This window comes from Zonotrichia leucophrys, chromosome 1 (assembly GCF_028769735.1).
Source record: "Zonotrichia leucophrys gambelii isolate GWCS_2022_RI chromosome 1, RI_Zleu_2.0, whole genome shotgun sequence".
Taxonomy (NCBI): Eukaryota; Metazoa; Chordata; class Aves; order Passeriformes; family Passerellidae; genus Zonotrichia; species Zonotrichia leucophrys.
Genome location: NC_088169.1, coordinates 31,487,088 through 31,502,018, shown reverse-complemented (window position 1 = coordinate 31,502,018; position 14,931 = coordinate 31,487,088). Strand labels below are relative to the sequence as shown.

At 39.2% G+C, this 14,931-nt stretch overlaps 1 protein-coding gene across 1 annotated transcript in view; it reads right to left on the bottom strand.

The window, feature by feature from the left end:
- AFF3 (ALF transcription elongation factor 3) overlaps positions 1 to 14,931 on the bottom strand; it is a 327,563-nt gene that overhangs the window by 134,969 nt on the left and 177,663 nt on the right. The window contains exon 5 of the mRNA XM_064710766.1: positions 2,819 to 2,905. Within this exon, the coding sequence (XP_064566836.1) occupies positions 2,819 to 2,905 (87 nt within the window). The remainder of the gene's footprint in view (positions 1 to 2,818; positions 2,906 to 14,931) is intronic.

Genomic DNA, 14,931 nt, shown 5'->3' with positions numbered 1-14,931 from the left:
CCCATGCTAATGAGGACTGATTTCATATAGAACTACAGCATATGCACATCCATCCCCTCCATCAAATGGGCATTCAGTTGTTTTCATTGATGCATCTACATGTGCAGTTTCAAATATGGAATTCCATTATATTTGTGATATATAAATCTCAGATATTTAGCTTTTTTTTTACTAGACTGATTTCAAAACCACTCTAGCCAAAGTTTCTGTGGCCTTTGCAACTTTAATAGCCTAATTAATAAATTTCAAGTTTCAAGCTGTCAGATCGCTAATTACTTGAATTGCAGGTTAAAAGCAGCGTGGCGTGAATGCAAACTAATGATGCTGACACTCAGTTTTTACAGAAAGAAAAGTAGTTATGATTTGCATCCTTGTAACAGGGCAGGAGCCTTCTCTTTTTCCCATTCCCAAAACGATGAGTATTTTTATGTTTGGGAACTGTCTTCTGTTAAAAGTGGGTGCAGCCTACTTGCTTCTCTTGCTGGAAGAGTCTTTGCAAATGGATTGAACTGATGTCTCAACACTGCCCTTAAGACTGAAAAGGAAATCATGCTACTGTGCATGACTTGTAACTTAGAGATGAAGCTGTTGCCCTGATTTTAGCCTTTCAGTCTCTTTATTGGCCTTGGTCACGACTTGACTGACAGACCCATTTATCTGAATAACGTGTGATCCACGAAAGTTTGGTGTCATCCTCAGGTTTTAAAAAATAGGGACAGCTACGTAGCTTACCTGTGGAAAGTTTTCCAAGAGCTCTGGAGAGGTTCCCTATGACATCCGATAAAGATTTTACAACATGCATTTGTGAAAAGCAATACCTAGCTTATGAAATTTTGAAAAACATGTTTAAAAAATTAGGAAACCATTTTTTTGCATTTTGGAGTCTGAAAAGCAAATCCTTTCCCAAGTCTGTAACTGTACAGATTACCAATTAAGCAACAGAATAGCTTTTAATTATTTTAAAATATTTTAAAATAGAAGTGGCATAGTGATGGCAAGTAATACAGGATTGTTCATAATCTATGGCAAGTAATACAGAATTGTTCCAGGACTCGGGTGAGTTTTTTAAGGTACTTGTTTCCCATCACACACAAAGCTAATTTGTGGCCATGCAGACCACCCAGGCCACAATACTGTTGTGATGTTATTATATGTACAAAAGTATGCTCATATATTACTAGATGAAATCTTGTTCATCCTAAGCTTAAAAAAAATTGAAATTCTACTTTGGCAAGAGAAAAGGAAACCACTGTGGAAAAGATCTTTAAATATGAATGGTAGATCTCTGAAACGGCTCTGCAATTCAAAATAAGAGAAAATTTCCCAGAGAGATGGATGAACAGGCAGAGAGAAGATGAGAAAGTCAATATCAACCATTATTCATGTATCTTTGCTCTCTGCTCTGTGGTTCTCCTATTCCTATATTTATCACAATACATTTAGTCATGAGGAAGTGGATTCACGATGGCCACACAGACCCACTGACAGGTGCCTTGCCTTGCCCATCTGCACATGTGCCACACAAACACATCATGTGGGGATAATTGTGGCAGGAAATGCAGCACTGCATTTCTCACATGACTCACATGACTCACTTTGTCATCCCCATCAGGCACTTCACATGCCTGCAAGCTGCTGATCCACCTCTCTCCTACAGGACTTACTCTAACTTAACAAGTCTCTACCTCACCTACCATCTTCAGTCATTTGTCTGCCTTCAACAAGCAAATAGTGAGTTATTTCCTTCTTTTTCTTTCATAACATGCCAGAGATGTCTTGGTTTACACCCCTGATACTTCAAAATCGTGACACTCTCATCCACAGAAAAGCTGTTTTTCTGTAGGCAAATGAAGTTTTCTTGGCTTTGTAGTTATAATTATTCCCTGAACTAAATTTTGCAGAATGGACTTAAAAGTTGCCAAACGAGCTTGCTTTAACAGGAGAAAGACTATAAACAGCATCAATACCATCTTTCAAGCTTGAATGCTGCATGAAATATGCTTGTGACATCTACACAGTATATGGTGATACAATGTGAAATTTATTGGCTCTTGCACAAGACAGTTGATTTCATTCCCTCCTGACTTACCATGTATAAATAATGTGATTTCCCCAAGCTTGTGCTGATGAGCTTTACTATGCTGCACTGCATCCTTCTGTGGATACATATCCAATGGTGGGGCTGGTTTTAAGGGAGCATCAGCAGGACTAGTGGCTTTGGTCTCTTGGGGGATCAAATGTTTCTGTGGCAAGTGCTTCTGTGGCCCCTCTGGGCATCACAGCACTGGGCTGACTGCCTCTCTAGCAAAGCTGCCCCTCTGAAGCCAGGCTGGTGGCAGAAGATGTATGGCCAATCCTCAGGCCCCAACTAGAGGCCAGTGTACTAGTGAAGGCCTCCTCCAAGGTTTCAACCAAAATCTCAGCTGGTGAAGCCAAATGACACAGCAGCAATGGATGCAAGGAGGAGCTCCCTTTGCTTTGGACTTTCCCCTGCTGTCTGTGCCCTAAGGTATCAGCCAGGAGCCTCAGCAGAAGCCCTCCCATCTGGACATCCCACCAGAGACACCTGTGGTTTTGCATTCCCACGAGGCACCTGTGACCCCCACACCACCTTCAGTTCTGCTGCCAAGAGATGCAGACTGTGTAGCCCTGCTGAGGCTGTAAGAAGGGAAAAAACAGAGAATACTGGCATATACACAAGAAGAAGATCATCATCAGGGCATCAACCTCAACCCAGAGACCTCAGTCACTATGTCCTTGTGTAGGCCACATTGTGAGATGCAGGAGGAATGTTTCCCCATGATGTTGAATGCCTTACCTTGTTTGGGAAGGGAAACTTGCTTTGTTCTGCCTTTCCTGGTGTGTGAATAGCTGACAGCGGTGGAGGCCATGAATGGGTCATCTCCTGAAAAACAATATTGTTCAGCAAACTGCATTTAGAAAGTCAGTAGAAAAGGAGACAATGATAGCATATCACTAGCAAGAGTACCTGGGCAGTGGAATATTTAAGTTACTGCAGCTTCTAGGAAATGCCCAGTTTTCTTATAATCTAGACAAAACATGAGCTACAATGATTTTTACAGACTCTTGAGAGCAGTTCCTAAGCACTATTTCATTTTCCTGAATAGATAATTCATCTTAAGTGAAAAAAGTTTGATTTTTCTGACAATCCGCAAATACATTTTAATCACAGAATGTATTCAGGCTGGTGAGATGAACACAAGTGCATTTTTTTATAGATGGGAATAGAAATTTCAGTTCATGACCAGGTAACAGGGTACACACTGTGAACTAACCACAAAAAAAGATTTCACAGGCAAGGTCAGAATGGTAAATACTTGCCACTTGCTAACATTTAATTCCTAAAATTGCCTTTATTATTGTGAAGGAAAGTTCCTAACTCCAATGTGTTTGTGTCTTGCAGGACACAGACATGTGGCAAGCCCCAGACAAGGGGTGCTGCACTCCACCTTTTTCTCCTCCCTGTTTTGTCTTGAGGGACATTTTTTCATACCTAAGAGACAGATGTAGCTTGACCTGACTTTTATGTAGTCATCCTTTACAGAGCTTCAGGTAGAAGGTAGGCACCTGCTCAATACTGTTATGATTCAAGTCTGAATGAGTTGGTCTCCAAAGCAAGGCAACTTTTGGGAAGGGATAAATGAAACACTTCAGGCAAGAAGTTTGTTCCTCTCTGGTGCAGGATATTAAGGGATGGACATGTTTCTTTGACATGTTCAGCACCAACAGCCACAGCATTTGGCACACAGTAACTTAAGAGAATTAATATGAGAAATAGTGCCAAGCATGGCAACCCTGAAAGTTGGTTTGTATTTTAGAAGAACTGAAGAACCAATAACATCCTCCCATAAGCAGGGGATTGCTGACACTATCAAGAGTCTGCCTGGCAGATGCTTTGCTGGGTTTTGCTACCATTAACTGACTGTGGAATTGTTTCTCAGTGATATTCCAGGGAGCCATGCAGAGATCCACAGCCTCCCAAAATAATACTGGCGTTATATTTCCATGACTCATTCCTTTTTAAAGAGAAAAGAAATGTTCTTGTTTGAAAAAAGCGTGTGTGAGTCTCTTGGCCATTCCTCATTAGTGCTGACAGAACTGCTTCCTGACCCGGCATGGACTGAGCTGCTGCATTTTTTACATAGTGGAAAGTCTCTGGCTGTTCTGCCAATGAAAGGACCAGCCCTTTCAACACAGTTTATTAGCAATAAATGTCACCTTTAAAGCATTCTTGATAAACAGTTTATTTCCTAATAAAAATTGCATTCTTTTATTTTATTTGAGGCTAAAAAGTTGCATGATTTATTATACTTCTGTAATCTATGTGCATGCCTCTAATCAGAGCATCATCTGGTTTGCAGTTTCAGTATCAGAATTGCTTTGCTTTTCACTTCTTTGAGACAGATCATTCATCTTATGACTTCCTTATCTGATAAGTGCCAGCAATAACAGTATATAGCAATTTTTAATATACAGTAACTTCTTAAAACTCAGGCAGCAAAAAACATAGGCAATCAGATTGCTGTTTGCCTCAAGTATCTGGCACATGTGCTACTGTTTGCAAAAGATTAAGGAATTAGGTATTAAGGAATATTCCAACAGTAAGGTGTATGACTATAAATTGACAAAAAGGAGATTTGTAATGTGGATATTTAACCCTAAGTCTGTTATCTAAAAAGGTACTTGCTTTTCTTACTTCTCCCTTGGAGGACCATTTATTTTGTGAGAAATGTGATATTGCATACATAGACTAGAGATGTTTCCACTGCTAAAACCCTGTTCCCAACCAAAGTGTTTTTTCCTACAAAAAGCTGAGGTGCTGAGCCCAAAAGAACACATGGGAATGACTAAGTGTCCCTTTATTCCAAAGGGCAATGCTTTATGTTATCTCTGTCAATTGAAGAATGGGGGCAGCCAGACTGGGAACATCTGGTGGCTTTGACCTAAAGTTATCCTACTTGTGAAATATTCCATTCAGTGCTTGTCATTGCCATTTGCTCAAGAGCCAGTTCTTCCAGGTTACACAATTGGTGACCCCACTGTCACCTTCAGGGAGATGTCTCCTGAAGAGTCTGCTCTGTGACAGCATGAACCAATCTGTTACAGCGGCAGAGCTCTTTCCTCCCACCTTGCCTGCCCGAGTCTGACAATGATGCCTTCATCCAGGAAAAGGACCAGAGTGTTGATTAAAAATAAGGGTGACCTTTTTTTTTTACATGTCAGAATCTTTCATTTCTTCTTTTCTCCAACATTATTTCTCATCCACACTTCAATGAAAAATAGCCTTAATGGTATTTCTTTTTTTCCCCCCAACTACTTTCTCTTCTCCTTCTTTACTTTCAGTTGTGGTATAAAATAGAGCTTTCTGCATAATTTAAATTTGATGTAACCCTTTCTGACACAAAGATTTAGTAATACTACTGATATCTGCCAGGATTAATAATTGCCATTATCATGAATACCTGAATATGAATTTACTAGAATAATATCCTGAGTTGTGTATTATTGCGAATAATACACTGTGTTGATATATTGTTTATTTATCTCTACACTTTGAAATTCAGAAAACTATAAAATTAAATAAAATTAGGAAAAAAGAATCAGAAAGCCACGATGAAAAATGTCCCAAAAAGCAGTCAGCACTGAGGAGTGGTAAGATTTAGATGTAGTATAATGTTTTCTTGAAAATAGAAACATTAAACTAAGCGCAGAGTCTCCTTCTGGCCGCCAAAATCAGAGCCTCAAAAATCAGGAGAAAGGATATAGGTGTCCAGAAAATGTCAACACTTTGCAAGATCAAGCAGAAACAAATCCAGAATATGTTCAAGTGTGCCAAGTCTTAGGATTTTAGACTCTATCTGAAGATATTTGAGACAGATTCAAAACACTAGGAGGGACATATGATTATATTGTGATCTTTCTTTTTGGTACATGGTGTGAAATGTCTGAAAATGCAAGCCTAAATGGCAACTATTTAACTAACTAAACAGAAAAGACTCAACTTTGATTGTAAAGTGAACTTTCATGCCCGTCTTCTCTTCTCAGGAAAATTCCCTGTCTTTGGAGTTTGGCATTGGGCAGTACTGCCAAAAGCACCTGATGGACTGAAAACTGTTTGAAAAGGACTAATGAAAATTTAAATGTATTCAAGAGCCTTAGCACCTTCAAACTGGTGATAGAACATTGATTGACACAAAAGGTTTTTTAAATTTGAAAGAGAAAAAAAGCAGGATCTTTTTTAGCAGAAATCAAACAAAAAATAAGTCAGAAACACCTGGCACCAGAAAATGTTCCAGCCACTACAAGATAATGGCCCAATTTAAAACCAATTTATAGTCTTCTTCAAACCTGATTAACTTCATCCTAAAGCCTGAACACTGCCAACTAAAGAAAGTACTGAGAAGACATTTGGGGTCCAGAAGTGGGGAAAACAAAGACTTCTGGATCAGAGAAGGAAGGCCTAACCAGGCTGCTTAAAAATATATGTGCATAATGATATGTCCTGCCTAACTAGAGGACAGCTTGTTTGAGATGACAATGACTGCCCTCCTCCTCCTGCAGCCAGATGCACCAGCCTAAGGAGCAGCTCAGAGACCCTCTCTTTGTTTTGTAACACACATTTCTCCTTGTGAGAGTTGCAGCAATGTTGTTTTGCACTGGTGCTGGTGGTGATGGCAGGTCTCATTCACATGCACACTGTAACTCTACAACCCTGCAACTCTGCTCGTCTCTGCCTGTAGTAAATCACTTTTCAGCAGTCATACATAAATGTCCACTTTTACAAGCTATAAAGGTCCAAGCCTAGTTAATCTTACTCAACATGACGACTTGGCTTTTCTTCTCACTGAAGGAAAAACCTACAAATAAAGAAATCTATAGTATTGCATATCCTTGCTCCAAGTTCAGTTTCTGCAGCAACAATTAAGTAACCACACATTTCTTGGGGATTAATGACTGCTTGGCAGTGTTTTGTTTGGAGCTTTTAACCCTAGCTTGTTGATAATTTTTCAGGAAAAGTACCATGCAGAGGTAAATAATAGTACTCACTCTAGATTTAAGGCAATGCTATTTATCTAGTGTCATCACTCTTGCTGTGTGGCACATGATACCGGGAATGGTTGAACTGATTCAGAAAAATCCTAATTAATAACAAGCAGGGAGATGGGTATCATCTAGATTTAAAGTCTTACTACATGCATAATCTTGCTGTTCACTCAGTGCCAAAACCAGAACTTATCACTGGATCATTAAGAAAACCAACTGTTTAATCCTCATCTCCGCTTGTGCTCACCTAGCTGATTTTTAATTCATAATATTTTGTCTCTCTACACATGATGTTTTAAGATATATTTGTAGCACCTCATAAAGGCCCCTGTCAAACACCTTTCGAAAATTATTTTAGCTGACTCAACTTCATCCACTGCTCCACTGACATGTCACAGGAATTATAGGAGATTTGTGAGACATAATTTTCCTTTGCAAATACTCTTGCTGGTTAGCTCAGGGGGACTGGAGAGGATCTGTCTTTGTAGTTGCCTACATTGAAATGCAGATTTTAGGGAAGCATTAAATATATTTATTCAGCTGGAAGTCAAGGCCATGCAATACTAATGCAGAGCTTTCCAAGACCCTTTAGCAAGTGATCACAAAACACAGTCTGAGAACCTCTAATCTAGTTACTCTTCTGTCTTCACAATATTATCTTTTTTTTTTTTTTTTAACATGAGTCTCCTTTTTAACTGCTGTCAGTTGGCAAATATCCCTTTCAGTTCAATGAAACTTCCTTGCCACTAGCTGACAACATGGCGATGATTTTAGTGTCAAATATCCAAAGCAAAGAGTCAGACACTGAAACTTTTGGGGACTGTGTTGAAGCTGACAGTATTTCACTGTGGTAAGGTTCCTATCATGTGAAAAGCCAATTTTCTTTTTTCAAAATTGGTTCCTGTAGTATCTGTCATTGCTGCAACTTTTCTAATCCAAACCTCCAATACGTACCTATAAAATGAAAAGATCAAGCTGTTTCATCTTGTTTCTTTATGATGTCACTTATCCATACTTAGAACTCATTTTTCCACTTCCTCATCAGCGCCACAGTTTCCTTGGAGAAATGTATACTTTTCTGCTTTCCATTTGAGCATCTCTTATTGGTCATTATCCTTTTGATAACTTGTTATTCAGAACCATCACCACCTGACAAAATACGTCATAATTTTCCAGCTTCTATTGTTTCCTTTTCCACTTATGTTCTCTCCACTCATTTGGGTGGGTTTTAATTTATAATTAATATTTGCCATGTGTGATGCAAAATGCTTTCCAAACTTGAGATAAGCGGCACACTTGGCTTCACCCACTAACTGAAGGATGAAATAAGGCAACTACAGTGAGCTCCCTATCATGGTTCTGAATTGCAGGAAGGACACTGAGCTGGGTGCCAGTTCAGCACTGAACCTCAGTCAGCAGTTCTTCTGTCTCTCCTACTCCTGCTAAAATGATTTCAGGAGTCACTTTCTCATAGCAATCTGCTGCAAACACATTCTACCACATTTCCCCTCTGGCACCAGTCCCAAGGCTCTCCAAATGCTCTGCTGCTTTCTGTAATATGAATTCCTTTCATTAGACTTCATTGGTATAATGTCCAAAGATACATGGTAATCCAGGGGCAAGTGCTTGTCAAGGAATATTTTTTGTTCTAAACAAAGAAATGAAGGTAATTGTGTAGCTTGTGACTGTGCCATTTTTGCTGTGCTTGGTTCTTCAGATGTGCACAGATGGTCATCAGCAGAAACTGCTTGATAGTAACAGGACTTGGGAGTGTGTGTGTCTGTGTCTGTGTCTGTGCGTGTGTGTGTGCTCACAGGCATGCACTGGAAGGAAAAAAGAGATATTTGACCCATGAAAAGGAAGAAGGTAAGAGATTTTGCCGACTGCAGCACTAAAGAATGTGTTCAGCATTAAATCTCCAGATATTTGGTATCTACAGAACGAAACCATTCTAAATCATGAGCAGTTGCAACGTGATCTGTGGATCAATTCGCCCTACAGCAAATCAGAAATGCCAGTGCAATAAGTTTCTGTTTGGAATATGTTATCTCTGCTTTAGTGGAACCATCCTGAAAATAACCTCAACACTTAGTCAAGGTTCAGCAATCTAGGACAGATAAATGTAAAAGAAGGCTACAGCTGCTTACTTATCAAACTGACTTATTTAGGTCCTTCATTTGTATGATTATAATTCTTTAACATAGAGGCTTGCAAATTTTTATTCATTTGAGAGGGGGGGGAATAAATGAGCCTGTAAGTCTAGAAGAAGTTATGAATACCTAAAAGAAATGTGGTTTCATTCCAGAAACAAGGTAACTAGCTTATAAACCATATCATGCTCTCTCATATCAGAGTTTAGGGCAAACCTCTCTCTCCTCCCTTATTAGAAAAGGAAGGTATTCTTTTACAGGTAAATCCCAGAACAGCATTTAGACATCTTCCTTATTTTTTTAAAATATTCTTCACTGTAATGAAAAAAAAAAAAAGGTACAATTTCTCCTTTAGTCACAAAGAGAATATCTCCTCCTAGCTAAGGAGCTATGTTTCTAGATGAATGCATTGAGCCATATGATACAACAAACTGTCTGAAAACCAACCTTGCTTGGGCAAGCTGAGATGATGTGGTTAATCAAGGTACAATCTTTATTAGTGCATTAACCTCCTGCACTCAAGGACTGTGGATTCTAATTCCTGAATTGCCATGCAAGACTGATGCAGCTAGTTTTCTAGTCTCAGTTGGCAGCAAGCTAACAGAAGTGGCTAATGAAGATGAATAGCTGCCTCTTGGGAGTGGGGGGCGGAAAAAAGGAGGGGAAAAGACCTAGGATACTTCAAGGTCCAGATCTCTGCATGATTTCAGATAATAATGAAAAAGTGCATATAGCTGGCATTTTCAGAGACTGTAACAAGCATGTTAATTCTTAGGCAATGGTAGTGGCCTCAGAATTGCTCTTGAAACATTTCAAGAAGTTAAAACAAAGGCTATTGAAAAAAAATAGCAGGACACTGGTCAGGGTCTTACTCTTGTTTTGATGGATTATTGTATTAATACAGACAAAAAAGCACAGAAAAAAATGCTCAAAGCTGAAAACCAGACACATTTAGTAGGGAAAACATCTGCGGCTTGGAGAAGACAGAAATACCATCACGGTAAATATTTATCAATACTGAAATATCTTTTCCACAAATGCATGCAATGTTCTAATATAAACACTCCTTTAATTCAGACAAAAATACACTGCTAAATGCAGGGAGGTCATTGAAGCAAATTTTGTGGGGAAAAAAAAATCTATTTTTTTTAAAACAAATTTTTCCATTCTCTTATGTTGTGGGAGGCTGGAAGCTTTGTGATAGGTACATTAGTGGTCCTGGATCACTCCCTGATCAGAAGATGAAATAACAGGTCATTGGTTTAGTCTAATTTGTTCTTAATTCCAATTTCATACCCCTGAAGCCACTTCAAGAGGACTGGGGGTACCATAAAGACTTACTTGGTTCTTGAAAGCCTGGGTCTCACTCAAAGGGCTCTTTTGTGCACCCACAGTGGAGATTCACCAGTGGGTATGAATTGGTATTTTTAGCTCAGCTTGTTCAGCCAACTGATTGAGCATGTCAGCCTCTGTGAACTTAGGGGCAACACAGTGATGCCTGTGTGCTCTGTGCACAAGCTGTGGGCAAACACCACATGAAGTAAATGTACCTTGTGCTCTGGGTTAAAGCACAACCAAAATGCCTTTTGGCCAACATACCTGTGAAGGTTGCCAACAATAACAAGAAGCAAGGAAGCTTCTGTTCTGTGCTACTACAACAAAATTGGTCAGTGTGAAAAGATGATAGAGAGGGTAAGAAAAATCCATAAAAAGAACAAAGTCAGAATTAAAGTATTAGAAGTTTAAATGCTGTCAAATGTAGCTCTATAAAGTAAAGTTCCAAGAGGTTTTGCATTTGTGGTTTGTTAGTGAAATTAAATTAAATCTGTTAAATTTACAGGTGAAAATTACAGCAGGCTGGAGCCTTGGACTGAAGAGCTGAGCATCAAGACAGAGCCCCTCCTTCCCTTTTCCCTGCCATAAAACAAAGAGGCTCTGCAAGGAAAGCAGCCTGTAAATCCTTCCTGGACAACCTTGCATGGATGTGGCTGACTGCAATTAGCAGACAATTTTGTTTATGATGCTCTGACAACTTGGGGAATCTGTTCATATACAAGTCATTTATTCTGAATGAGATTAAGAAATCAGTGTAGCACTGTGTGCTTCAGTGTATGTGAATTCAGCCATCTGTTCTCAAGGTTACATCATGTGCCTCCTAGATCTGAATTGACAGAAAGATGTTAAATCTTGCTGGTTTGTATTCTAGAAGTAGCACAGTGGCACAATGCAATGTCTGAAGGCAACAGTTCAGCTAAGGGTACAGAGGTGTACAGAGTTGAACATAGGTTCATGTCCAGAAATTAGGAATACCATAGACTGGGACACTGTACCCAGAAAGGTGTTAGAGATAATCAGAGGACAGGAAACTAAAAACAAACATCCCACATCTCATACTCTTGCCCAAAGAGCTCAATCCACTGGCACAACAGAACTGGTTATGCCAATGCTGTAATAGTATGTTTCCTTGAACACATTTTTTCAGAAATGCTGGGAATTCTGAAGAAGTGAAAAAAAAAAAAGGAACAGAGAAGATCACAGATGAAATCAGCTCTGTTACACTAAGAGCCACTAGGCTTGATTTGTGTAAGCATCTTCGTGGGGGAAAAACCCCTGTAACATGACTTCTAGCAAACCTATTTCGAGCTAACTGTGAAGTGTCCCCAGGAAAGGCAGAACCTCCATTCAACACCTTCAATAGGACTCACAAGACATGACTTAAAATGTCAGGGGAAACTGTTGCCAGTCCACAATAACAGAAAAAGACAAAAATCACTAATGCCATTAGGGCTACAATACACATCTAGTGTGTGTATTTTACCTTCTAAGGCAATGGATAGAAGAACCAAATGGCAAGGTGAAGGTAGGGAAAAAAGAACAGCTTCTCATGAGCTGGTGGTTCATTGCAGGGATGCAGTGCTATGGAAATGCCTATCTTCATCTCTTCAAGTCATAAGATAAAGGATGTTTTTCCAAATTATGTGCTTCAGCCAAATACACGATAATAGGTTCAAGACAGAGGAGAGTGGCTGAAGTTATCTGGCTTGCCACACAGGTCAGAGCATTAGGCATTCTGGGTGATAAGATACACCATTCAGACTCACACCTAAAATGCAGCTAAGCGTGATTTTCTTGTTTATTTTTCAGTCTATCAAAATCCTCAGCATTGATGATTGTCAATGCATACTTTGTAAGTTAAGAAAACACATGAACCATTTGCATTCACATGTGAATGTTAGGTATTGACCACAAAAGGAGTGACTGTGAGAAAGGCAAGTCCCATTGTGCTTTAGAAAACACAGAAACAGTATCTTCTTATTTTCTTCTGTATGAATAACCTATGGTCCATACTTGTCCTCTGCTGCTTTTGATTTCGTAAGCTCCTGATGCACCACAATAAACCCTGGGGATTTGAGTGTGGGGATAAACACAATGGAGGCATTTGCCCAACACTCTTGCCTGCAGAAAGACAGCATGGGGCACATCAGTGGACCTAAGATCTGGATCATCCTCTCTACAAGAGTGGGGAGAGGGCTGGAGGCCAATCCCTTGCTGCTGTGCAGAGAGATGTTAGGCTTGCCAGCAGCACTGTGTGTCAGGAGTCACAGTGAGGGCACTGTGCACAAGCAGGGAGCCTGCCTGGCTGGGAGCTCTGCTCACCGTCCTGTGCTCAGGAGCCAGCACTGATGCCTTAAGGTTTAGCTTCCATATTTTCAAGATTCCATGGGCATGAAACAGCACATACAATTTCTCCCTGCAACACATGGGGTGGCCTTTGCAATGCTGTCAGAGGCAGGCAGAGCCCCTTTGTTTGCCTCAGATGTCCCTAGGCAATCTGGCATTTCTTGTTAAAGCTCATTTTGTGTGTGTGCTTCTCTCTAGCTGCAAACACAGCCATGGAGCAGTGAAGGGGACCATTCTGTAGCTGTGCAATTTACATTTGTCTAGTGCTTATATTAAGTGTGTTTCTCAAAGCTATTATTGTCTCAAGCTCTGTCTGTTTTAAGCCCTGAAACAGTATTTTGTGCTTATTATACGCACTGGCTTTCATTTGCAAGGTAGTCTGCAAACCTGAATTAGGCATCCCAGCATCCCCATAATCTCTGTAAGTACCATAGAATTATTATGAGTTACAACTCAAAAAATTGGAACTAAGGTTGAAAGAATCTTGAGTCAGAAAGTCCCTTAAGAAAACCCTTGTCTCGACATAGATGGCACTGAGGGGGACAATGCCAATCTGTGGTTCCAAATGGAAAAAATAGTACAGGGTATGAAAATATACATTGAAGATTTCTTTCAACTCTGAAAACATGTTCTGGCTTTATCCATTACAACATTTATTTCATTAAAAAATAGATTAACATCAGTATCTTATGCATTATTGTTTGCACAAGAAATTTGCATCTATTTTAAAAAAAGGCAATGGTTTTTAAGCCATTTTAACTAAAATGAAAATCACATAAAATTATTAGAAAGCAAAATAAGTAGATCTTTGAAACAGTTTTTAACTGTTTAACTTGAACTGCTGAAGGCCTTGTATGGGGCACAGCAAACCTTTGTGGGACAGCATGTCAGGCTGCCTCACCATTTCTAGATATTCTCTGCCAGTGCTGTACCAGACTCTCACCACAGACAGCTTGGTTTTACAGCTAGAATGATATGAAAAATGATGCTAGCAAAAGTTTTTATGACTCTCTAAAAAATTCCTCAATATGTTTGCCAGCAAACAGTAGGTGTTTGTGAAATTATAGACTACATTATGATAGAGGTATGCAAGGAAATAAGATGGTTACAAATGCTTGTTTATTTTTGAGCTCTTAATGACATGATTTACTTATCCACTTTACAATATAATTAACATTCCTTTGCTGACATTTAAAAAATGAGGATGTATATGTTTTCTTTTTTTTAACCTCTTAGAAATCATGTGGAAAAATTAAAGTAATACATAAAGAAAAAGGAAACAGGACATATCTTTACCACTATTTAATTATGTTACCTATTTTTCAGAGTGCAGAGAAACAGAAATAATTGCCTTTGCATTGGAAATTTAAAATACTGAGTATCACAAAAGGTTGTACCATGGTAGCAAACATTAATTTCTTTTGATTCCTCTTTATAAGAAGCATCAAATTGCAATTCATTGAAATGAGAAGGTTCAGATAATGTCTATGTAGCAATTAATATCCATTTAAGCCTTCAGGGATTTCTCTGCCCAAGCAAGGTTTTCACCCCTGTTGATTAAAATTAGTCCTTTAGGTCAGTTCTTTTTCACTTTGAAAGAGCTTCTTAGTAAAACAAAGCAGTGGATATATCCTTCTAAGCTTTAGCATTCATAGAAGCCCATCAGAAGAAAGATAACAACGTAAAGCTTTTTTCCCTACTAGCAATAAAACCATAAACTGGAAATACCCTCAAAATGCAATGGAGTCAGTTGGAGATGTCTGCACTGGTAAAAAAGTACTATAATAATGAACATTTGGGGCTCCTGCAAGAAGGTGACTTAAAATAATCTGCATGGGCAAGGCAGCTACATCCAAAGGATGTAGTTTGTAGTGTGGAGAGAAGAAACAGTGATCTAGAAGTGACTCAACTAGTGCAAATCTGTGTTCAGAATACCAGACATAAAAAATACCAGTGGTACAAACCCAGTGCATTCCCAGTGCTGGATTACATCAACCAAAGGGAACTTGTGTTACAGCAAGGCAAAGCACCATGA